This window comes from Lissotriton helveticus, chromosome 2_1, assembly GCF_964261635.1.
Source record: "Lissotriton helveticus chromosome 2_1, aLisHel1.1, whole genome shotgun sequence".
Classification (NCBI taxonomy): Eukaryota; Metazoa; Chordata; class Amphibia; order Caudata; family Salamandridae; genus Lissotriton; species Lissotriton helveticus.
Window position 1 is genome coordinate 826,207,972 of NC_136059.1, and position 26,278 is coordinate 826,234,249.

Below are 26,278 nucleotides of genomic sequence, written 5' to 3' on the forward strand. Positions count from 1 at the left end.
ACTGCTCACGTAAAAGTTTCCAGATCGAGCCTGATGCCTGTGAAATTCAAAGGTAAGGAATCTACAGCTAGGTATTGTCTCTATCAGATAATCCATTACTGAAGGCAAGTACCTAGTTTGTTAGTCCCCCTCTGACAAATGCATATTAGTGTTGCTGTTAAGACTAGCTGATGTGAGGTTTATGGTGTTAGATGCTGAGATCAGGTGCTTAATTAGAGATAGTGTGGAGGAGATGACTTAACTGGACAACACAAGCAGTTATTTCAGGCAAAATGGTAAAGGAGGATATCGTTACAAAATTGATTTAGACAAGTGAGTATTTCTGTTAACAAGACATTTAAAAAAACCTTAACTAAATAAGATAGGGAAAATGTCTTAGAGTTGGAATTTTGGTCAGTATCAGAGCAGTAGTGAAAAGAAAACAATAACTAAAAAATGTTTGAGAAAGAGTAATCATTTGAATAAAGAAAGCAGAGATGTCTGTTGTGAATACAGCAAAAGGGTACCTGCAGTACATAAAAGGACATTCATGACACACAAGGAAGAGGTGTCTCAACCAGCACAAAGACCTGTCAACAGGCTGACATGGAAAAGCTGTCTAAGTAGAGCATATGTTTGAGAAAAATGAGAACTGGACTATGATTTAATCAGTCTTGATTATGGTGTTAGGAATCTAGGGCAAGAGAATTTGATTGAGGTAGTGGTGTCTGTGGGTAGTAAAGGTATGTTAAAATACCCTCAAGCCAGATATATGTTGTGTCCACAAGACTTAATGCACTCCGAAGTGCAGATTGGTGAGCTAGGGCCATGTGTATGAGTACATTAAGAAGTAGATCTGCAAGGCCTTACATAATGAGTCAAGAAGCATAATAATGTCTGAATATTCAAGACTCATTATTAATGTCAAGGTACATTTTACATCAAATCTAGACCTTGAGTTTTTCAGTTTCTACTTGGGAAGAGAACCAGAGACAGGTTTATGAAGATTGTTTAAGCAATGCCAGGACAACTGGTTAGAATTATTGGGTCTTTTGACTTGCATTTTGGATATTGCGGAAGAAAAGATGAATGATGTAATGTTGGATGTATCAATACTCTGAGGTTGGAGCGAGCAGGCTATTTGTTTTTTGGGAAATGCCAATGCACCATTGGCATCAAAAAGGCACAAGACAGATCTGATAAAAAGTACAAATTTGGGTCTTCGAACATTACCCCTTCCAGGCTGATGACGAGCTCAGCTAACCTGCCGTGCGCTCATGACGAGCTGAGCTCGTCATGTAACGCGGTAATTTTAAAATTGCCACGTACAGCGGGAAAAGCCGCCGCATCGATGCGGTTAAAGAGATCTGTGAGGAAGCTATTGCAGACTGAATTGTTAAGAGACTAGGCAAGTATGTGCCTATGTTTACAGCTCTAGATAAAGCTCAAAACATTTTAAAGAGCGTATTTGGAGACAGGGTTCTGATGGAAGGGCCAATAGTAGAGGATGTTCAGCTGCCCGGTTTCTCCAGAGGTTGTAGAATCCATTACAAAGTAGAGGAGAATCCATCCGTGGAGCTCAAGCAGCCATGAATTTCTTCTTGCAAAGAAGTAGCTGTTCTACAGGTGGAGTCACAATGGGCTGCAGAGAGCTGAAGAACAATAATCAAGGTGAGTACAGGGAAAGCTTTTTGTTCTTTGCTTACAAAGTGAGTAAGGGTGAGAGAGCTTGTAAGCATCTGGGGAGAATAACTACCGATCAATTGCCATTAGAATCTGAGTAATTGTTTGTAGAGGGAGTGGTTGAAACAAGCGAACCAGTGGTGCTTCATTTGTAGAAGGAGCGAGATATTTTGTTGGATCATGAGGTGAAGCAGATGTTATTAAAAGGTGCAGTTATGAATTTCAATTGCAAAGTTTAGGGCTTATGTACGCACATTTGTTTTGGGTGAAAAAAGACAAAGATTGTAGATTGTTGATAAGTGAACAGGTTTATAGGGTAAAAGTATTTCAAGATGATGGGAATTCACTTGGTTGGTGTGTTTTGCTGAAACTGGATTTTAAGCATGTATATTTTACTATTCCCATAGCTCGGTAAAGCCAGGTACATCTATAGTTACATTGGAAGAATCTGATTCATCAGTTTGTGAGTATTCCATTTGGTTTATCATTGGTGTTTTTTTAGCAAGGTCTTTACCCAGCAGTGGCCAACTTAAGAGACAGAGGAGTCATGCTGATTATTCATCTGGACAACACTGTGATAATGTCTGAGACAATGAAGGAGCTGGAGGAGAATATGAATTTAGCAAGAAGTATATTGTAGGTTTTGGACTTTAAAAACAATCGCAAAACAACAGTGATGATTCAAAACACAGAGCTGGAGTGTGTGAGTTTCAGTTAGACACATCACATCCATTGCTAAAGTAACTAGTCTGAATGGTAAAATTGATAATGTTGGTGAGTTGTATGGTGTTAAGAAGGCGAGAGGATTGCGGGATCGATTATAGTATAAAGAGATGGTAAATTTGTCAAGGAAGGCAAAAGAAGAGATATGTTGGTGGTTAGATAATGTGGAAGCATGGGATGGTGGAGCAATTTTGTTACACAAGTTCAGATTATGTTTTGGAGTCAGATTCAAGCTGTAATGAGTAAGGAGAATATGGAAAGATGGTCGAAGCCTCTAAGTTACACATGCAGCGGTTCCTTATGTGCCAGCACTCACATTACTAGGCATTCCCAGAAATGTTACACCCACATCTTGAAGGAATTGGAGACCTGGCATACTGTGGGACTGCTCACACTGGGAGCTCTTTATAGTGACGGTACCCTGACCCCCTGTGAAACACTGATTGATAACACTGGCCTACTATCGAGACCGTTCCTCTTATACAACACCCTGCTGGTGATGCTGGCCCAGCACTGGGGAGACCTGACTGCTGAACAGCAGACTTATTCAGTGGTACAATATCTGCAGGTCATGGGGATGGGTAGGCATTTGTGCGTTGGCTGGCTAGCTCACTACAAGCAAACACTACACCCTTGCACACCGCCCAGCTTGCCCACTGAGAAGGTAATCTTGTCTGACCCTGTACAGATAGGAAATGGGCTGCAATCCTGGAAAGCCCCACTAGCATACTGCGCAGCACGTGGTTTTGCCTAATAAAATTCTATATATTGCATAGGGCCTACCTCACGCCCACCAAAATCAACCAATATTTCCGCCGTACTGACACTGCCTGTACCCAATGCACCTGTCCCAATGCACCCTGTTGGCGGCGGAGTTTCTTCATATACTTTGATCTTGTCCCTCGCTACACACTTAGTGGCAGGGCGTCGCTGCCCGGCTGTCCACTTGCACGGCACAACCCATATTGCAAACATGGGAGGTATGTATATTGGAAATTTTCCCTAGGGTTCAGAAATAAAGAGCAATCTCCAGGTTTCTAGATTTGGGTTACCTGACAGCTAAGCGTCTTATTACCAGAAGATGCAAATCTCAAAAACCCCCATCACTTGAGGCACTGACACAGTCCTTCATTGTGAGGGCACAGGCGGATGGGGTGGCATTGCGAAGAGGGGACAATGTGGGATTACTCGTTAGTCCCTAGTTGGGATTCGATGATGTCCGATCTTCAAGCGCTATTACACAAAGATGGTTGGGGTAACCCTGATTTGTGAAGCACCTGGGGCGATATGGAGAATGTTTGTCCTGCACCCTGATCAGTGACTCATCATTCAGCTATGCCTTCATTTGTTAAGGCCTAAATAGGTTACGCTGAGCCTTAACTAGCTACTGTTGTGATGTGAAACTCCACTGGAAGGTGTGGGGCGAGGGGAGGTTGCTGTTATTTGAAGGTACAGGCTCCAGTTGATTTTAATGTTTTGTTCTTCTAAAAATTAAATCTTTTCTCCTCTATTGCAAAGACATTAATAGTTAACACTCGTGGGGCTTGTTTGGTCTACTTGATGCTTTGCATTGCTAAATATCCTGTTGATCTATGATTGCTACTCGTTGTCCAAAAGCTCACTTGGCTGCTTTACCCTCCACACTTGCTGTAAGCTGAAATAGGCACCTCTGAGATAACACTTGCTTGGTTAACTCTGATTGTACTTAGGACTGCACTCCTGATTTGCTTTGTTGCAGAAATTGTGTACTGACGGTATTTAACTTAAACTTAAAATGAAAAAGATTACTTTTTTTTAAAGGGGAATATGGAGAGGAGGAGAAGACAGATGGGTATGGTCTGGGGATGAAAGAAGCGAGCTTCTAAATTGTCTTGAGGTTAAAGAATGCCTGTTTGAGTTGGAGAGTTTTGTAGCCCATTTAAATATTTGTTCAGTTTTACTGTGTCAGCACTGAGGTATTTAAACCATTAAGGGGAATCAGATTGTGGAACTTGACAGTATTGAAAAGGAGCTAGCAATATTGTATGCAGTACAAGTTAGATCTAAGAGCAGAGAATCTTTCTGGAATGTGAGTATTTGGGGAAGGATTAGAATGGTGATTGATGGATTACAGATTACAGAGATAGGAAGTTGAGCAGACTATTACTGGAAGATTGTAGCCATTTGGGGGCCATTCCTGCATTAAACTATTACATCAGTTGGATACCTGCTCCAAGGGCTTGAGTAGTGGAGGCATTCCAGCAAGATTGAAGAAGAAATCTAGGTTCTCCAGTACTAGATCTTTCATAGATTTACATGTTTGAATAATCCTAGTTGTTGAGCTAATGTTCACACAGTCCTATTACAATAGTTGTCTAATGTAAACTGAGCCCAGAGGCTGTAAACATTGTTACTTGGGAAGCCTACTCACGCCTTTAACAATAGAACAAAACTTTAGCCCAATGGAGGGTCAAATGCGCAGAATTGGATGAGGAAAAGGAATGTCCTATCACACGACCAGCAGAAGAAACACATGAACTACTTATTTCGCAGCTGAAACCTCACTTAAAATGAATTGGCAGGGTTCCTTTATAACTTTTATTGATCATCAGATGGCCTGACAACTCTTGCGAGCAAGATCTCCACACATATTTCCTAGATGTCTAGCCAGACTTTGGTTTTCTACCTCCTAGTAAAGCCGAGAAGGGGCTGAGATTTGGGTGGAGAGGGAAGCTGCGCAGAGATCACAACAAGTTAAAAGGAGCAATACTATACGATATTATGGGCAAACGAAGTGAAAATGGTTACAATTCTGTCCTTGAACGTCAGTGGCATTAGGAAGGAAAATAAAAAAGCCAAAGTATTTTTTAAAATGTATCACTTTAAGCTTGATATTTTAAATCTTCCGGAAACACATCTCACTAAATCCAAAGCAAGTAGTAACAATGTTTTCAGATGCTGGAAAGGCTATTCCTTACCCAAAATTTACTATCTTCACACATTTTTGGCCATGAAGGAGTCACTATATTAATATTCAATAAATTATTGAAAATCTTAAACACCAAGCCTGATTTAGCAGGTAAATGGGCCCACTCAATATTTACCAATTGGTTCTTTTCTAAAACTATATGCATCCAATGTACTCATGCTCACACACTGTATTAACCCTAGTCTAAACATCCGAGAACAGGAGGCTTTTTAAGTTTGGTGAAATATCTGGCTACATACTAAATTCTCACAAAGCACATATTGTTCTAGCTAGCAGAGCCACTATCACAGATATATGTGTCACACTGAAGAGCTGATACCCCCACAAACATTACATCTTTACTTCAAACATAATTATACTCCCTTGCAAAAACATATCGAAACCTTATTAGACAAATGGAAACACCTGTCCGTTTACTCTGATAGGACGTGATAATTCAGTCAAGATGAGCATTCCTGCAGAAGTATTCTATCACTTTCAGGCATTACCATTGTATGTACCTAATAGCTATTTTTAACAATTTGATTCCATTATTTCCAAATGTATCTGGAAGGAGTAAATAGCACGTAGATATTTGAAATTGCACATTAACAAGGGAGGCTGGGCTTTTCCAGAGAGGAGGTTATACTATTGGGTCAGTTTAGGTAATCGTATCAAACTATTATACAATGATAATCAGACCAACAGTCTAAATTCATTATTTAAGAATTCTAATTTGTGTAGTGGGGGGTTGATAAATACTGTGATACAAATATTTTCAAGCAAACAATAAGGAATTTGAGCAAGATTTGGCATGATACTAAAAGAATCTTGAGGAGCCCAGATATACATGCTGGTAAACCACTGTTCAACAAGCCCAACTTCCATAATGTTTTACAACCTTATACTATTTGAAATCGCATCAATCCGGGATCAATCTGTTTTTTTAGATAAACAACATGAGTTGTCTTTGCATTACAATGAATTCTTTAAATATCTACAACTAGGATCCTATTTCTCTACTTGTAACATCCGGCCTATATGACTTTTAATTCAAAATGACATGTCTAATCAAATCTAAACATGATGATGAATAAATATAGGCTTACAAATGGTCTTTAGCACTAGGAGAAATCAACTCTTTAAATCCTTATGCACTTGACTCAATTATTAATATAGCTACATTAAGGAGTCAAGTGTATAGCACTTTGATTTCTGTGTCATCCATCCAAACTCAGCAAGCAATACAAATCTAAGTACTTTTGCCAATGATGCACGCATCACACAGCAAGCTAAATACATATGTTAAATGTTCTAAGTTGATCAAATTCTGGACCTACATATCATCGAGACTTGAACTGATGCAGTTTTTGCATTTTATCTCGCTCTCAATAGTATTCTATAAGAAGTAAGGTAGATGATCACATCTATCGCTAGGTTGAGTGTTAAAAAACATGGAAATCCGTGATCACACTTACGAAGAATGGTGAAGGGAAGTCACAGCTGACTATGAACTGGAATGTCTGATATCTAAAATAAGAGGCTCAACTCCTACGTTTCAACAATTAGGAGCCAGACCGGCGTCGCACGATGTCGCTTCCGTACCTAGTCAGGCCCCCATGGCTTGAATTGTAGATGGAACCCTATTTCCCAGAAGGGCCCACTGAGGAGCATGAATGAAGGAGAACTGAAGATTTCCATACCTACACTGGTCCTCTAACAAAGTCCATGGCCAATGACAACTGGTAGAGGACATTGCTGATGCTGGTGTTCTGGACACCTCCCCAGTCACAAGACTCTTCTCTTGTCCCACAGTGGCTACAGAGGAAGGACCTTCTTTTGCGATGGTGGGCCTGAGGGCTGCTAAGGTACTGGACCTGCAACTTCTCACAGTTCCGGTCAAGACCACTGTCTTGACAGAGGTGCTTCATCCCGGAGTCTCTCTTTAGAACCCTTATTACCCTCTAACGAAGGCCTCACTTATGTCCTAGTCAGGGCCTGAGCCAAGCCCTGCACTACACCCCTGTGCATAGGACCATTGCTCACCACCATCGCCCCTATCCTGGGACCCAGCCTTTCTCTCCCAGCACCCCACCCTGATAACCTGATGGTCCAGTCCTCAACTTCTCGGATCAGTTCCAGCATGTTCCCTACCACACCACTAGACAGGGAGTCCCAGACACTGGATAGCTTCAGTAAGAAGCTTTCGTCTTCCGCCAGCCTGGCATTGAGGTCTGTGAACACTGCATGCTTATTGGACCGTTATTCTCATACCTTGTGTGATACTGTTGCACAAGTGCTGCTTATGAGTCAGCAAGAGGCCTGGACCATACTCTTCCAAGCTGGTGCTGTTGGGCGAAAGGCAGCAAAGTTCACAATAAGATACTGGTTCGATATGACGACTTACTGGGCAGAGCCATTGCTGCTTCGGTGGCACACTGATGTCACGCCAGGCTAAGGAATACTCACTTTTTGGGGGATGTCCAGGCATCCCTTCTAGACCTGGCCTTCAATGGGATTTGCCTCTTTGGCGACAAGGCAGATTCAGCCTTGGGTAGATTTCAGGACAGTAGGGCCACTGCTGGGTTGTTGGGGCTCTCTGTGATCCCTCTACAGCCCTATTCTGCCCCTTCCGTGGCTCTGTTAGGGGCTACCAGCCGCGTCCATTTCCCCGTAACCAATATGGCCAGCAAGCACAGTCTTTTCATGACCAGCGCCACTGCCTCTGTCCTACGATCAGTGGGCAGAGAACCACCTTGCGCTTTTGCAGCAGGAAATACTGGCTCTTCTGGCCAAAGGAGCCATCTAGAGTGTGCCAGCATCTGAAGGAGTTTGTGGTTGCTATTCCCGTTACTTTCTGGTGCTAGGTGGATAGAGATCTCTGTCCTATCTTAGATCTGCATCCTCTCAATTACTTTTCAAGATGCTCATCATAGCTCATGTCTTATCTGCCCTTGACCCTAGACTGGATAGTAGCGATGAACTTGCAGGATGTGTATTTTTACATCCCCGTCCTCAATGCCCTAAGGTGTTACCTGCGGTTCACTGTGGCCCACGAGCATTATAAGTTCATTGTGCTCTCTTTTCCCCTACCTTGATGATTGGCTGTTGTATGGGGATTCGCCCCAGGCAGTCGTCTCCCATCACAAGACGATGGTGGACATCTTGCATTCGCTGGGGGTTTCATGATCGATCAACATGCCTAAGTCATACCTGATATATCAGACTCCATCTTTCATTGGAGCTATTCTGCATACAGGTGGCATCTATGGCTTATCCTCCAGAACATCCAGCCCAGGATATTCGGACTATGAAGGAGATGTTTCAGTTTCTATCCTGGATGTTGGTGAGACTGGCTCTGAGGCTGGTGATTCTCATCGCCTCCTGCATCCTGTTGGTGAAACTTGCCTGTTGGCATATGACTGCTCTGCAGTGGGGCTTAAAAACCCAGTGGGCACAGCATCAGGAAAATCTCTCCGAACTGGTTGGAATGTTGAAAGGAACTGCAAAATACCTGCAGGGGCGGCACACACCATGACTGGTCAATGGCAGATTGCTCTCTCTTCCCTATGCAAAGCTCACAGTGGTGACAGATGCATCGCTGCTGCACTGGGGCACCCTCCTGGGAGAGGCAGAGATCAGAGTACTTTGGTTTCCGGCAGAGTCTCAGCTCCACATCATCCTGTTGGAACTGAGAGCAATCTGACTGGCATTGAAAGCCTGTGTTCCTTCCATGAAGGGAAGGCTCATTCAGTTGTTCACGAACAGTACCTCCGCCATGTGGTGTTGTAACAAGAAGGGTGTTGGGTGGGGTCTGGGACCCTATGTCATGAGGCCCTGCATCTCTGGACATGTCTGGAATGTCAAGAAATATTCCTGGTGGCTTAACATCTAACGGGCTTGCTGAACGCCGGAGCAGATGAACTCAGCTGTCAATGCCTACTGGATCATGAATGACGTCCCCAAATGGAGATGGTGCAAGGTCTTTTCCTAGACTGGGGAGAGCCTTGGTTAGATCTATTTGTCACTGCTGAGAATGCGTAATGTCACCACTTCTGTGTACTGAAGTTTCCGGCGGCTCTTGCTCGGAGACACCCTTTGTCTCGAGTAGAGCTCAAAACTATTTCATCCCTATACCACTCCTGTGCAGAGTTCTCAAGAAGAAAAATACCAATCAGGCCGAGTCATCCTAATAGCTCTGGTTTGGGCACGGAGAATATGGTATCCTGAACATCTAAGCATGAGCATCTGTCCTCCAGTGTGGCTGCTCATTTAGGAAGATCTTCTCTTGCAGCAACAGGGAAGGATACTGCACCCGAACCTGCCCACTCTCCACCTTCATGTGTGGAGATTGAGCAGCAACAGCAGAGGATGTTCTATCTCCCTTCTGAAGTGTCTAATGTCATTCTGGCAGTCAGGCGTTCCTCTACTAAAACTATTCACGCCTACTGATGGGACAAGTTTGTGGCTTGATGTACATTTAATCACTTGATCCTCTGTCTGACACTTGTGTGAAGTTCTATTGTTTGTTCTATACCTGACCCAGCAAGGCTTTGTTTTTGGCGCAGTTCAAAGGATATCTAACTGTCATTTCCGCCTACCTACAGTTGTCGGACCAACCTTCCATGCTTAAGTCCCCTGACTAGATCGCTTAAAGGTCTGCAAAATATATGTTTCCTCCCACTCCCTTTATTCTGTCCCAATGGGATTTGAATTTAGTTCTCACTGTTCTCGTGTGTTCCTCTTTTGAGCCAGCGCAAAGCTGGCCCTTAAGGTTCTTAACTCTCAAGACTGTCTTCATTGTGGCGATAACATCTGCCAGGAGGATTAGCAATTTGCAGGCGCTTACAGTTAATCATCCTTACACTCCACTCTTCCCAGATAAGCTGGTGCTTAGAACTCAGGCATCTTTTTTGCCAAAGGTGGGCACACCTTTTCACGTTGGACAGAACATCCCCTGCCTACCCTTTTCCCCCCTCCTCATCCATCAAACGAAAAGGAGAGACTCTATCGCCTTGATCCTAAAAGAGCGCTATCATACTGCATTGATCTTACCAAAGAATTCCTGGTGAACTATCAACTCTTTGTTGGATTTGCAGGGGCAAAGAAAGGGAAAGCAATTTTGAAGATGGAACATCCTCAAACATAAGACACTGGCTAAGAAAAACAGCCCCTGAGGGCTTCTGAGCTCATTCCACCAGAGCTAAAGCTACAGCCACTGTAGTGGCTTCAGGAGTCCCATGCCAGGACTTCTGTCAGGCAGCTACTTGGGCATCACTGGACACATTCATCAAGCACCACTGCCTTGACAGTCAGTACCAGTGAAATGGGCTTTTTGCCCGTTTGGTCGTCCAGGATTTCTTAGTTTAAAACTGCCTGCAAACCCACCTCAGGGAAGAGATGGCTTTGGTATCTATTCTAAGGTAACAATTTTGGACTAGAAGTCGCTATGAGATGTATAAGTTACTTAACTTCTGTAACACCTTATTTGGTAGAGTCTCCATCTAGCCACAGATTCCTTACCGACCCTCCCATCCTTCCTGTTCTGACAACTGTCTCCTCACATTGAGATCTTCTAGGACCTCACTTTTGGAACATTTGTCATTCCTTGTAAGCTTGTCTCATTGTTTCTGGTGCGGAAAAACAGTCAAGAACAGAGGTCAGATAGCTAGGATGACCTATATGACGTGGAGCCGAATGGTGCCACCTACCAGTGCACATGGGGATTGCTAAAAAAATTCCGGATTCAATCTGATGCCTGAGGAATATTCTGAGGTAAAGAATCTGTAGCTAGATCAAATCTGTACCAGATAAGGCTTTACCAAAGTTAAGTAACTTGGGGCCAGATGTAGTTAAATTCAATTTTGTGAGCCCTTAATAGCGATTTTTACTGAATCGCTATTAAGGACAAAATTGGATGTAGGTAGGAATCGCAAAAATATTTGCGATTCCTTAATATTCCTTGATTGGGAATCGCAAATTGAGATTCGCAATCAAGGAATACCATCCCATTCATTCCTATGGGCCAAGAGATCCATAGGAATGAATAGGATTTGTGCCCGCAATTTGCGAGTGCCCAAGAGGCACACGCAAATTGCGGGCGCAATTTCAAGGGTGCAAGGGTTCTAAAAGGACACCCTGTTGCACCCCTGAAATGTGCATTTGTGCAAATGTGGCGCACATAAATGCCCTAAGGGCATGTATGTGTGCCACATGGCACTTTGTAAAAAGCCAAAAAGGGCTTTTTTAAATGAAATCACAAAATACCACCAACTTGAAGTTGGTGGTATTTTGCGATTCCTTAAGGCAAAATCGCAATTTGCGATGCTTACCAGCATAGTATTTAGTGAATTGCAAATTGTGATTATCTAAATGCTTGCGCAAAATAGGGAATCGCAATTTTTTCGATTCCTTATTTTGCGTGTGGGTATTTGCCTACCTATATTGCTCACAGCCAAATTGCGATCGCAAATGATGGAATTCTGCGAATTTCTGCATTTGTGATCTCAATTTGGCTTCCTACATCTGGCCTTTATTTTTCTAGAGCCAGGAATATGGGTCCCCTCCAGAAATATCTAGCAAATCAGAACTCTGAAGATTGAAAGATTAATTTTCTACTGGTTAATAAGTGGGATTCGGTGTTGTTGTATTCACCCCCAACATCAGCAAGTCCTATGGTATCCTCCAATGAATGATCAATTATTGGGTTACATTGTGTCATGTTGTGGTAATATTTAGACTGCTTTCTGATGGCCAATCTTGACTTCATCTTTATTGTATTTTTGTGATGCCTTTCTGATGATGTATGCCTTCGCTAGTTCTACTTAGTATGATCAAAGATGTATACGAAAGAATGGTAGAAACCTTTATTCCTTACCATGACAACTTACTTTGTACTGTTTTATAATTGCTGTATTGTTCTGAAATTCAAAATAAATTAATTAAAAAAAGAAATCAACATTTGGGGAACTAATTCCATTTTGCCTAAAAAACATATACACTACAATTTCTAATTTAAAGAAAAACTCAAACGCTCTCATGCAGGATGCAACATCAATACCTCCAGGTGCTGTGAGAAGAAATTCTCTCCATGCGATGACAAGGGGCATTAGAGAGGGTTCCCAAATCCCAACAAAATTCAAGATTCTATTCTTGTTTAATTTTTATTAAGATTCTAAATTATATTTTTTGCAGGATATTTTTCATTTATTGAGGGTGTTGGAGGTTATGCCCACCTTTTACCTTCAAGATGCCTATTCAGTATCTTTATGTATCCCAGGCATCAAACTCGAACAATATTCTGCTCTCCGTGGTGGTTTGTTTCCACTATGAGTTCAAACTATTACCTTTTAAACTAAAGTCAGCCCCAAGAATTTTCACAAAATGCATTTCACTAATTGTAGCATTCTTAAGAAAACAAGGTCACCAGGTGTTTCCTTATCTGGATGGCTAGTTGATAAAGGGTTTAATGGACTGGTCAATCACACTGTCCATACAAGTATGTCTAAATATATTTAAGTCTGGCTATCAGCACTCCAACATCTAAAATCAAGCCCTATACCATAATTCAACTCTTAGGTGCTATTCTCGATACAACTATAGGAAAAGTGTTTATTTCCAAAGAGAGATTACAGCAACTACACTAGCATCAAAAGGAAAAATATCAGTCACTTGTGTGAAAACACATCCTAAAGAAAATCTATATTGGAGAACTGCGTTTAAAAACATGATTGGATGATTTAAAAAGACGGATCTTGTTATGGTACCACACAAAGAGCTGTGCGTCCGGCGCTGGAAGCGTAACTTCGTTCCAGCCTACGTTCTCTTTTCAAGTCCATGGCACTTGGGCAGAACATTTAAACATTGATTACATGTGAATAACGGAAGATCGGTGTGCTCTTGTCTACTTATTACATATTCAAAATTCTGCCCTTCTTCAACAAGTTGCACCCAAAATAATACTACTGTGATAAAGCATCAAAAGGAAAAATAAGTCACTTGTGTGAAAACACATCCTAAAGAAAATCTATATTGGAGAACTGCGTTTAAAAACATGATTGGATGATTTAAAAAGACGGATCTTGTTACATCATAATACTGTCGAAATGGATTTCACCAATAGTGTTTAAATAATTTTTATGGTCTGAGTAATAGAATGGCAATATTGGACAAAACCACGTTGACGATCCAACTGCAGTGAACCCCTGAGGAAGGGCCAATAAAGTGCCCGAATTGCTTTGGGTTAATATACTATACTGCTAAGGATGATTTATGTTTCTATCATACTGGAGAAAAAGGCCTGGATTGGCATATCTGCAGTAGTAAAATGGGTCGATTACATAATGTTTCCACATGTGACAGGAAAATAAAGGATGATTGTGATGAAATTTCGGAGTACATGGAATTAATTGGTTAAACTGTGATGAAACTAAAGTATCTGCTTTATGGTACCAAACAAAGAGCTGTGCGTCCGGTGCTGGAAGAATAACTTCGTTCCAGCCTACGTTCTCTTTTCTTGGGTGTGTGGCAGGGCTCGGAACAGGAACAAGACATAACCGGTACCCATTTGATTTGTTTTGCACTTTCACAGGGTTTATGGGATTTCCTTATATGAGGAGTGAGAGTGATGAACCTCAAGAGAGGAGCATAGGGGCCTTCTTAAATCTGCATAACTAATACAAGAACCAGCTCTGTGAACCTTTTACCTTAAAACTGAAGTTATTTTGGTTTAACAGAGAGATGAATAAAGAAAGTAAGTAGAGGAGGAAACCTTTTCCTTCTGTGGAAATTAGGAAGCAGCCAGCAAAGTACAGTAAGAATAAAGGAGCTACAAGAATTTGCCTAAGTAATATTTGGGAGCGCTAGTCTTTGGGGTTTTTTCGGTCTACTTAAGTTTGGTTTCTGTTTTGGGGACCAACCAATCTGGTGGAGAGTGCTGGCTAGGAAAAGGCCAGAGTTGGAAGGTCCTGGCTAACATTGGTGGACACCAGGAGAAACAAGAAGAAAAAGGACAAGGCAAAGAATTTGCAAGTAATGTTTCAAACTTGTAACTCTTATGACTGTTAATAAAAACAAGCCTGTCTATTTGTATGCAATTTGTTCTAACCGAGCCACCAACTCCGCACATTCCGTCCTTTCATTATGATACAGCAATTGTTGCTCATGGTGCAAAGTTGTCACATAGTTTAGGTGGCTTTGTTTTGGGTTGCATTACCATTGTTCCTGGGGGTCATGGAATTGGCAGTGGAAGAACCTCCTATGATTTGGGCTACAAGAGTTCTTTTGATAGGACCAAGAAGGTAGGCGCATCTTTTGGTAGTGAGTGAATCTTCTTGTTTAGAAACTACCAGGAGACCTTGACAGTTCAAAGGTTATTTTGTTGCTTGAGGGTTTCATTTATGTTTTGAAGATTATCCTAATTGGTGCAGTGGAATGTTTGAAGTAGTATGAGAAAAGAAAATTGAAATTTAGACTAGCTGGTCATGCACAGTTGTTGATTTCTTAAGTGGAACCTCACAAAGGGGTGGCTTCTGCAATAAATGCAAGATGGTTAAGAGCATGAGAGTCATCAGTATACATGAGTAGATTAATTTATTAAGAGGAGGCATGGGAAACAGAGGTTTGTGATGGGAGCGTGTATTTAAGATATTGTTAAGACAGGTGACTGGATGAATGCAGGTGTGTTTGAAAAGAAATATTTAGGCCCAGTGAAGCATATTGCAAATTGGTAATGCTAATTTCCTGTCTTGCTATAAAAATTAGAGTTCTCCGTGGCTTCGTGATAGGAGAATCTGAAAGAGACCATTAGTTACGGATCCCTTACCTTCGAATTACCCCCAGGCTTCAGACTGGATCTGGAGAATTTTTCTTCAGAATTACCACTGCGCTTCGGTAGGTGGCGTCAGTTAACTCCGCGTTCGTCATTGGCGTCCTGATCGCCTGAATAACGTAGCGGTATCTACTTGGATGACGCCCCTCGCACTGATGTCAGATCTTTCTTTTTACGCGCCAGTCAGTGCAGATCCGGAGAGGGCAGTACCCTTAGTGTTTTTTTACTACAGTTTTTTCGACTTTTTGTCAATTTCTTTTTTTCGAGTCGTTCGACTCCGGGTGCAAGGGATGTCACATCGACGGGCCAGCTTCAAACCTTGTGACTCCTGTCACAAGTTGTCGGTCACGGACCCACATCTTGTGTGCATCTGGTGCCTGGTGTGTGACCACGACCTAAAGTCATACTCCGCATGTCATGTACCCAAAGTCTTTACGGGAGCGGTCCCAAAAGCTTCTTGAGGCCTGGCAGTCAGCTCCTGCAACTCGAGAGGGAGGTCGTGGGACCGGTCGCGGTGGCACCATCATCGCTCCTCTTAGAAGTCTTCGTCTTCGGGTAAGTCAAAGCACAAGAAAAAGGCGAAGAAGCACCGCCGCTCTTCGCCTTCTCGCCATCTGTTGGCCAACGCGACACGGGATACGGAAGGTAGTCGTCCGGCTCCACCTGCTGAGCCTGTTGGGTCGGCTCCGAGCCTCCCTCCCTTCCCAGGGCCGGGGCGAGCCCTGCCCAACTTCGTAGCTTTTACGAACCCTCCATCCATCTTTGGGCAGCCAGACTCCGCCAGCACGCCTTCGGGCCCCGCAGACTCGGCTCCCGCAGGTTCTAGGCCTTCGATGCCAGCAGCTTTGGCTCTGGCACCGCAGGGCCCACGGGGATCAAGGCCTGGATCTGGATCGGCACAGGTTGACCTTACAACACATCATACGGTGGCGAATCTATTGGCGACACCTCCGCCCCCTCCAAAGCTGGCTGTTTCCCCAGCCAGTGTCGACCCCAGTCTCCCCCTCGACATGGACACGGAGCCGGACAGGCATCGACCGACACCGGTACCTGCGCTGACCAGTACTTTTGTACCTCTGTTATATCCTGGCATTCCTTATCACCCTGAGTGGCAGCCAGAGGAGGATGAGTAGGACTGGGAGGGGTCTATTGACCCTCTAGCAGCCCAGCTGGAAGAGCCGGACTGGAGAGAGGAACTGGGTGAGGCCAGTGGTCTGGATACATCCCCAGGCCTTGGTATGCTTTCTCCCCCTACCGTGGCTACAGAGGAGGGAGCATCCTACGCTGTGGTGTTGCGTAGGGCGCCTGAGGCCTTGGGTCCAGAGCTACCTATGGTGGCAGTCAGGACTAACCTCCTGACTGAGGTGCTTCAACCAGCAGCAGCCTCTTCGAAGCCTCTGCTGCTGTTCAATGAGGCCCTCACAGACATGCTTCTGGGCACCAGGTACTGTGGATAGGATGATTGCCTGATGCCACCGCCCAGCCGACCCCAACTTCCTCACCCAACACCCTACCCCTGAGAGCTTGGTGGTCCAGACCTCAACATCCAAAGGCACATTCCCTACTGTTTCTCCAGATATGGATTCCAAGAAGCTGGATCATTTTGGGAAGAAGATGATTTCTTCTGCCAGCTTAGGATTGCAGTCGATGAACACTGCATTTGTTATGGGGCATTACACCCATGCTGTGTGGGACACGGTTGTGCAGGTGCTGCCACAATTACCTGGAGGAGGCCCAGGCATTACTCTCCCGTACGGTCGCTGAAGGGGGGGGATGCTGAAAAGTTTCCCATTCGCTCTGGGCTTGACACTGCTGACTGGCAAGGCAGGACGATTTCAACGTTGGTAGCCCTGAGAGATGCTACGCCTGGCAGAGGTCCACTGGCTTCTTGGGCAATGTCTAATGGACTCTTTTGGACATGCGCTTTGATGGTCGTCGCTTGTTTGGTGACAAGACAGACAATGTGCTCTAGCGCTTCAAGTACTCTAGGGCTACGGCCAGATCCTTGGGCCTCGCTACCACCTCTTGCCCCGCGCAGTCAGCTTTTTGCCCCTTTTGTGGCTACAGAAGGGGTGCCGCACCACGTTCTGCCCAGAGCCACAGGCCAGCGCAGGCTTACCAGCCTCTGCGGGGATGTGGGACCTGCACCCTTCTCAGAAGCTCCTTTTCATCGGAGCGGTTCTGGAAACAGTGCAGTTTCGGGCCTATTCTCCCAAGCAGCGAGTCCGGGATATTTATGCTATGATACTGATGTTCCAGCCTCTATCCCGGATTTCGGTACGGATGACCCAGAGGCTGCTGGGCCTCATGGCCTCCTGCATCCTCCTGGTGGATCATGCCAGGGGGCATATGCGGGCTCTGCAGTGGGACCTGAAGTTCCAGTGGGCGCAGCATCAGGGCAATCTGTCCGATGTCTTCCAGATCTTGGCTGGGACTGCACATCAGTTGCAGTGGTGGCTCATGAACCAGGATTGGGTCAACAACAGATCCCTCTCACTTCCCCATCCAGATTTCACAGTGGTGATAGATGCATCACTCATGGGATGACCACATGGGAGGGAAAGGCGGAGATCAGAGGCCTCTGGTCTCTGGTGGTGTATGGGCTCCACATCAACCTTGTGGAGCTCCGGGCGATTCATCTAGCACTGAAGGCATTCCTTCCTTCTGTCAAAGGCAGAGTAGTGCAGGTATTCACAGACAACACTTCCACCATGTGGTATTGCAACAAACAAGGCGGGGTGGGGTCGTGGACCCTCTGTCAGGAGGCCATTCATCTACGGAAGTGGCTGGAACATCAGGGCGTGTCCCTGGTAGTTCAACACCTGGCAGGTTCCCTGAACACCAGGGCGGACAAACTCAGCCTCAGGTCCTTGATGGATCACAAATGGCGTCTTCAGTTGGAGGTGGTGCAAGATCCCTTTCAGCAGTGGGGAGAGCCTTGGTTATATCTATTCACCACCAAAGAGAATGCGCAATGTCGGCAGTTCTGCGTGTTGGAATTTCCAAGGCGGCACTCGCTAGGCGACGGTTTTCGTCGCGAGTGGAGTTGCGGTTTTCTATATGCCTTTCCCCCTATACCACTTCTGCCCAGAGTGCTGAAGAAGATCAAGCGCCACTGGGCCCAAGTAATTCTTGTGGCTCCGGACTGTGAATGAAGAGTCTGGTATCCCAAGCTCTTGAACATGGCCATCGATCCTCCGATCAGGCTGCCTTTTTGGGAGGATCTTCTGTCACAGTAGCAGGGGACGGTCCTCCACCGGAACCTGTATAGTCTCCACCTCATTGTGTGGAGATTGAGCGGCGACAGTTGACAGCCTTTGACCTTCCTCCTGAAGTCTGTAATGTTATCTTGCCAGCCAGGTGTCCCTCTACTAAACAGTATATGCCTGTAGATGGAACAAATTTGTGGCATGGTGCGCAACTAAGGCTGTGGATCCCCTTTCTGAGGTTCTCCTCTTCCTGCTTTCTTAGGGCCAGCAGGGCTTTCTCTGGGCACCCTCAAGGGCTACCTTTCGGCCATTTTGGCCTTTCTTTAGCCTTCTCTTTTCAAGTCCCCTATTGTAAACCGTTTCCTTAAGGGCATTACTCACCTGTTTCCTCATATTCCTTTCTTAATGCCCGGGTGGGATATGAACCTTGTTCTGACTTACCTTATGTGCGCGCCCTTCGAGACGCTACATAATTGTCCTCTCAGACTCTTGACCTTAAAGACTGCTTTTCTGGTTGCCATCCCCTCTGCTCGCAGGGTGAGCGAGTTTCAGGCTCTTTCTCCTAAGCCTCCTTTCCTTGCTGTTCATGCGGACAAGGTTGTCCTTCGAACTCGACCTTCTTTTCTTCCCAAGTGGTTAACTCTTTCCACATAGGACAGACCATCACTTTGCCCACCTTCTTCGCGCCCCCGCACCCTTCTAAATGGGAGGAGAGGCTCCACCGTCTGTGTTCAAAACATGCGCTTTCATTTTATCTGGATCGCACAAAACAATTCCAGGTGGAATCAGCTCTGTGTTGCCTATGTGGGCACTAAGAAACGTTGGGCCATGCAAAAACGATCCATCTCTCGATGGGTCGTTCATTGCATTAAAATGTGTTCTTCCCTGGTGAAAAAGGAACCTCCAGGGTTGCGCGCCCATTCCACCAGGGCGACAGCAGCCACTACTGCTTTGGGACGTGGAGTCCCCCTTCATGACATCTGCCAGGCAGCCACGTGGGCTTCATTGCACACGTTCACTAAACATTACTGCCTGGACAGCAAAGTCCGGAGAGACAGCTTCTTTGGCCGCTCTGTTCTTCAGGACTTCCAGGTGTGAACTTGGTTCACAGACCCACCTCTGGGGTTGGTATTGCTGGGGTATCTATTCTAAGGTAAGGAATCTATATCTAATAGCCTCTTTCAAATTAACAAGTTACTTACCTTCGGTAATGATATATCTGTAAGAGACATATATTAATTATGGATTCACTACCGCCTCACCCCTCCTCCCTGTTCTGCGAACTGACTTCTAGAGTAAGGGACTCCCTTTCGGGGCCCTAGTTTTATGCACCAGTGGTCAGTGTCTTGCATGGCTCGGCACTTCTGGCGTGGAATGTCTGTAAAGAACGGACATCAGAGCACAGGAGCGTCGTCTAAGTAGATACCACTACGTCATTCTGGCAATCGTGACGAACGCGGAGTTGACTGACGCCTACTACCGACGCGCAGGGGTACTGCTGAAGACAAATTTTCCAGATCTGAAAGAAACAGGTTATTGTTGGATTTCTTACCTTAGACTATCCCCAGGCGTTAGACTGCATCCGGAAAGTTTTCGTCAGCAGTACCCCTGCGTGTCGGTAGGCGTCGTCTGCGGCTACGCGTTCGGTGTCGTGATCACCGGGATGACGTTGTCGGAGTACTTAGACGCCAGCCTCGCGCGCTGATGTAAGTTCTTTTTTCCAATCTGTGTTATCCCAGTGCACTCTAAGGTATGATGCTTGCAGTACAGTTAATCAAATGTTTTGGTTGGCGCTACATCTGTTACACTTCGTCAATCCGTGCCTTGAGACAACAAAAACATGGAGTGAGAAGGACCAATTCTCACAAAGATGTGCGCTCTGTAGCAAGAGGAACCTCTCGTTCCTTCAAGTTTCAAAATCAATAATAGTCACAAATTAATGTATCATTTTTCCGATGATTCAAATATTTATTTTCATTATTCACATGTTCATAATGTGCATTTTATGATTTGATGATTTTTTTCATCATTGATTGTTATTCCCAATCCTTCGTAAACCCAATGCATTTCGGTTCAAAATCAAACGACCCTTCTTCAGGGGTCTGTAAAGGAAACATAGCACAATATATGTGGGTAAATAACAGGGTCCTGTATGTTTCCTTTACAGACCCCTGAAGAAGGGTCGTTTGATTTTGACCCGAAATGCATTGGGTTTACGAAGGATTGGGAATAACAATCAATGATGAAAAAATCATTAAATCATTAAATGCACATTATGAACATGTGAATAATGAAAATAAATATTTGAATCATCGGAAAAATGATACATTAATTTGTGACTATTATTGATTTTGAAACTTGAAGTTCCTCTTGCTACGGAGCGCACATCTTTGTGAGAATTGGTCCTTCTCACTCCATGTTTTTGTAAGTTCTTTTTTCCTCACCAGCAAGCGCAGATACAGGAATAGCATTACTTTTAGTCATTTTTTGACTAACTTTTTGATCTGTTTTGGATCTCTTTTCGAATCGACTTCGAGACTGACACCTGGGGTTAATTCTAAGGTAAGGAATTCATAACTAATATATGTCTCTTACAGCTTTATCATTACCGATGATAAGTAACTTGTTCATCTAGATCATATTTATCTCTTGTTCCAGTTGCATTCATTGAACCAGCACAATGTACATGCACAATATGGTTAATGTAAACGTAATATGCAGCTCAATATCTCTTGAAAAGTAACATAATATTTTTCTCCGCTCATGTTGTCTCCTGCTTTTGATTTCATTTCAGCTTTCACATGCCATGATAGCGGAGCCACAGTTTTGGCATATGCTCCAAAGCACCAGCTATTGATTTCAGGAGGAAGAAAGGGTTTTACCTGTTTGTTTGATCTTCGGCAAAGACAACAGAGGAAGATATTACAGTGTCATGAATCTCCAGTTAAAGCAGTTGCTGTTGATCCAACAGAAGAATATTTTATCACTGGCTCTGCAGAGGGAAGTATAAAGGTATTGAAAAGTAATTGCAGAGAAAGATAATACAAATATATAATTAAACCGATTTAAACAAACTTTGCACTTTTAGATGTGTGTATGGAAAAAAGTATATTTCCAAAAGCTTTTCCCTTGGGTATTATTTTAACCTGGTCCTTCCTTGCTATCATTCTTATTCATTGATTACCTGCAAAGAATTGCCCAGAAACTGTAGGTCCTGGGAGATATTATTGACTTTTCTAAGGCTTCAGTAATCAATGTCTGTCACTATATCTCATGGACCTTGCAACATGTATGACTTTGATTCGAAGTTGTCATACATGCTTATTGTATATGCATTGACTTTGCAATGTATCTACATGGAGGCGTTCGTTCTGACAGTCTAATTAAGGTGGAAGGGGTTGCCCCTTCCAACTCAAACCCTCTCTGGTTCGGTCAAAACCTAGTTTTTAGAGATTTCGTGCTCACCTCTTGGTAGCTGTGACACAAGCAGCAGGCAATTCCCAGAAAAGTGCGTGCTTAGTTCTAGCAGTGGAAGCAATTTTAAACTATGTAACACGACACAATAAAAACATTTATTAAAATAGAGAAAAAATGTAACAAGCCAAGAGACACCAAGTGCTGATACGAGCTTAAGGTGAGCTAGATATCTGAATTTTTAAAGTTTTCAGGCCAACAACACCTAGAAAAAATCCATCACTGTGGAAAAGTGATAGTTCACGTTTGACCGGCACATAGGTGCAACTGCAGGCTGACTGTAGTGGAGCAGAGGCTGGGTGTGGCCTAACGGCTAGAGCGGTCGACCTTGAAGTTGGGGAACTGGGTTCAGGTCTCGGCAGGGACGCTAAACATCCTGTATTATGGCCAAATCACTTAATCTCGTGCCTAACAAAAAATAATGTGTCCATCTGTAAAGCAACTGCTTCTCATGTAAAGCACTCTGAAACCTTTGGGTCGAGTTTGTGCTATATAAAACTAAAACCACAAAAAAATGGGTTGTCCTCAAAGATTTTACTTTGCGGCTTAGTTTCCAGCTCCTGGGAAATCTTCTTCTGGGTAGTCATGTAGCCCTAGTTCCCCAGTGCAGGTTCTGCCCACCAGGGCTCTCTACTGCCAGGTCTCCTGGAGGGTCTAGACCACCTTAGACCACTAGACCCTCTTAAGTTCCAGAGTCCTTCTGCTTTTTGTATCCTTAAAGAAGGTAAACAGGAGGCCAACCACTTGACCCTTTCCTTCTTGCAAGAACCAGGATCAGGGTTTTTCTTCGAGCAGGGCCATGTTCTTCACATAGAGGTAGAGTCTTCCAAGGTCCTTCTTAGGAGGTGGAGATGCCAGATTTATCCCGTACACTAGTCAATGGTTGGAGAACTTCTGCCGCCCAATCCCAACAATTTTGTCATAGCCTCCCACCTCCTTTAGCAGCACTTTCTCTTTGCTTTCTAGTACCAAGTTTTCCTTGCCATCTGTCTCTGCAAGGCATTTAAACTGCAACCTTACCAGAGCATGGTAGTGATCATGTAACAAATATGTGCTTGTCACACATGTGGGTAGTGTAAATATACACTGCAGCCCATATATGACATTTAACTTCCCATTCAATAGGTGCACTATAGGCACCTCCTACAATGGACCTGTAGGGAAGTTTAATTGCCCAAACAGGGAACTTCTAGTGTAGAGTACGTTTTAAAGGGGGAGCATAGGCACTTTCATACTTTTTAGCAGTGGTAAAGTGCACGGAGTTCTAAAGCCAGAAGAAACTTGGGTCCAGAAAAAGTAGGAAAATCTGGGGTATGGCTGTACATAAAAGGTGAATTTGCTGCACTGACTTGAAATGTGTATCTTTAAGCGGTTGTACATCTATTAACAGTCAGTAAGACTACAAGTGATACATCAGAAGGGTTTCCAAAGGCATGGAATGGTAATTTCACATGAGTAATGAGATCTGAAATTAAAGACATCTTCATTTGATGCTAATACCCCTTTGCAGTTTATATAAAAAAAATCAGTAGGTGTTCTAAATAGAAACTGACATGCCCCTGCTCCTAAGCATATTTCATCTCTCTATATTCATGACCTTCAGCATACATTTAAAAGTAATTTTGAGTCAATACACGTGTGTGTATGCACACAGGCAGTGTAACTTCCTGCTCCTGCTCAGAAATCTAGTTGTGTATGATGGCATAAATTACTTTTATTCTAAACATATTTGCTAATGCAATGAATGTTATAGAAAACCCATACATATATTATTTGTTGGATTTGTGACATCCTCAGTATCTTAAATTACCTTCCTGCAAATGTTGTCGTTACTACTTAAATTCTGATTTTTGCTAAACGGGTACATTTGCTTGATGTCTGTGTTTTTATAATGATTGTCTATTTTTTTCAGATATGGAGTTTGTCAACTTTTAACCTTCTCCATACTTTCATCAATGAGCATGCCCGACAATCCATTTTTCGTAATATTGGAACTGGTGTAATGCAGATTGAAACAGGACCAGCCAACCATATTTTCTCATGTGGAGCTGATGGCACAGTGAAGATGAGAATCCTGGCTGATCGATTTAGCACTGCAAACGACGTGCTGAAAAACGAAGTGAAGTTTATGCTTTAATGACATTTACACACTAACATTAATTTCCTTTGAAAGACATTTCTAGTCCACGGAGCTGGCCAATGGATGGAATGTGCAATTACGAGTATCACAATTGTGCCCCCTAATTTAAAAAGCTTTACTTTGTCACAATTTATCCTGAAGCTTTGTTGACTTATCCCTTTCTCCTCCACCCCTTCAAATGCACTGATGCCTTAAAGATGATTCAGAAGGTCGTTCAGACTCAATTGCTCTATTGCCTAAAGTAGGAGACATAGGTGACTATGTAAAAATATGTTAAATACATATAATGTGCATTCTGCTGAAGTCTTTTATTAGTAACAAACTGCCTATGTTTTAACTTTGTTCAGAAATATGCACATTTAGAAAACTATTTTTAAACATTGTCTATATCTTTCAAAGATTATAATTTAATAACCATTTATATAAATATATATGTATATATATATATATATATATATATATATATAAATATTATCATATGAGTGATATTTTAGTTTTGTTGGTGTTAGGGAAACTACAAAATGTCTAGAGGATATAAAAAGTTGTATTCTTTCAATGACAAGAGTATGCTTCTACTGTATATAAAAGCAACAGAATAGAAAATGCTAATTTGAATATATCGTTTTGGGGTGGAACTAGTCTACAATGCAGAAATGATTTTCTACATTTAAAACATTTACTGTATCATTTAATTAAGCTGATTCATTAAATATACTAGGCTTCAAGATGTAAAATACTTACTTGAGGAGAGATAAAATAAAATTGTAGTTAAGTAGAAAACCAAGTAAAAAGTATAATAGGGGAGTTCAGGGCACTTTGGTTTTGCCAAATCGTATATTAACGTTTTGACCAAAATACTGAAATGCACAAAGCCTTTAAAACCTTTTTTAATATGCCGAAACTATTTCTGGAACTCTTATAGAAATGATTCCCTGAGCTACTTCAGTGAAGTATGAGAAATATACATTGAATTATTGGCTGACATGTGAAAATAGACTTAAATGCAAATATAATGGCCAATGGCATTCAATTGTTCTACAAGTTTGTTGCCAATAGAAATATAATTGTTTTGTAAAAATATTTTATTGTACAGACAAGCATTGTTTTGTGTTACAAACCTTATCAGTTTCATGATCATTGAGGGTTGATATTGTCAATTTAGCAGTAAGCCAATAGTGAATTTTGTAACATGCTCAGGATACTTTAATTTAAAAAGTATAATAGTTCAAAAATATTTTGTAAATTGTACTATATGATTATTTTCAATGTATTTGAAAATCTTGTGTTCAAACACTATAATGAAGGAACCGAGTTTATGCACATGGTAACCTGAATCTAAAACTCTGCAGTCGCACATTATGTAAATGATATTGCCACTAGAGACCTTTAAAGGAGTTTTTAGAGCAGTTTGATGGAAGAACGTTTCAAACCTTATTCCGCATTAGAATTCAAATTGTTCAAGGTTTAGACCTGCCCATGATTTCAGCAATTTTCAAATTAGGAAAAATTGCTGATGCACCAAAAAGTGTATCTGGGAACAAATGTGTGTTTTAATTAGGGTTACAATCATAGATTCATACATTTACAAAGTAAATTAAAAAAATTGATGATGCAAATTCAAGTGGATGTTTCACTCATTATACTCTTTTAAATAAAAACCATGCAGAGTTTCTGGCTCGCTACGGGCTATTGTTTGATGTTATATGTTTGCCAACTGCTATTTTGTTATTGTGAATTAAATTACATTTATTTGCAATAGATCTTTATATTTTATATATTTTTTGTTGCTTTAAAAGTCCAACATAGTGCATGTTGTAATGAGAAGGTAGTAGGTTCCACAAGATTAAATAAAACAATGCAGATTTAAGGAGACACTCTGACAAAACCAACCCCTAAATAGTCTATAGTCGGCTCAGTCTGAACGGTTTTGGGCCTCAAGTTTGTAATTATAACACTGATTCTTTTTTGGAGTATCCTGGCTGATACATTCCCCGTGATACACAACAGCACAGAGGCTAATACAGTTAGGCTAAATGAGGTGCCTGTTTGAAACATGTTCTCATTAGTACCATGTTCACATATAGTCGCTTAGACAGTTAAAACTACATCTGTGATAATTATTTTAAGCAGCAGTTCTGTGACTGCTTAGTGGGCTAACATCTAGATCATCAGTGCCCTACAGACCGCTTCTCATTTAAAATCAGCTCAAATCTTTCATTTGGACAGTTTTGATCGTGGGTTAGCAAAGCAAAAATGTCACAACCAAGATCAAAACAGTGGGATCACACTCCACC

The 26,278-nt window shown here is 42.7% G+C and overlaps 1 protein-coding gene across 4 annotated transcripts in view; it reads left to right on the plus strand.

The window, feature by feature from the left end:
• The window catches only part of DMXL1 (Dmx like 1), a 2,287,446-nt gene extending 2,261,792 nt beyond the window's left edge, over positions 1 to 25,654 (plus strand). For all 4 annotated transcript variants that reach the window (XM_078675553.1, XM_078675555.1, XM_078675552.1 and 1 more), the window contains 2 exons: positions 21,165 to 21,382; positions 23,757 to 25,654. In XM_078675553.1, the coding sequence (XP_078531679.1) occupies positions 21,165 to 21,382; positions 23,757 to 23,981 (443 nt within the window). In that variant the 3' untranslated portion in view covers positions 23,982 to 25,654. The remainder of the gene's footprint in view (positions 1 to 21,164; positions 21,383 to 23,756) is intronic.
• Positions 25,655 to 26,278: the final 624 nt, after the last annotated feature.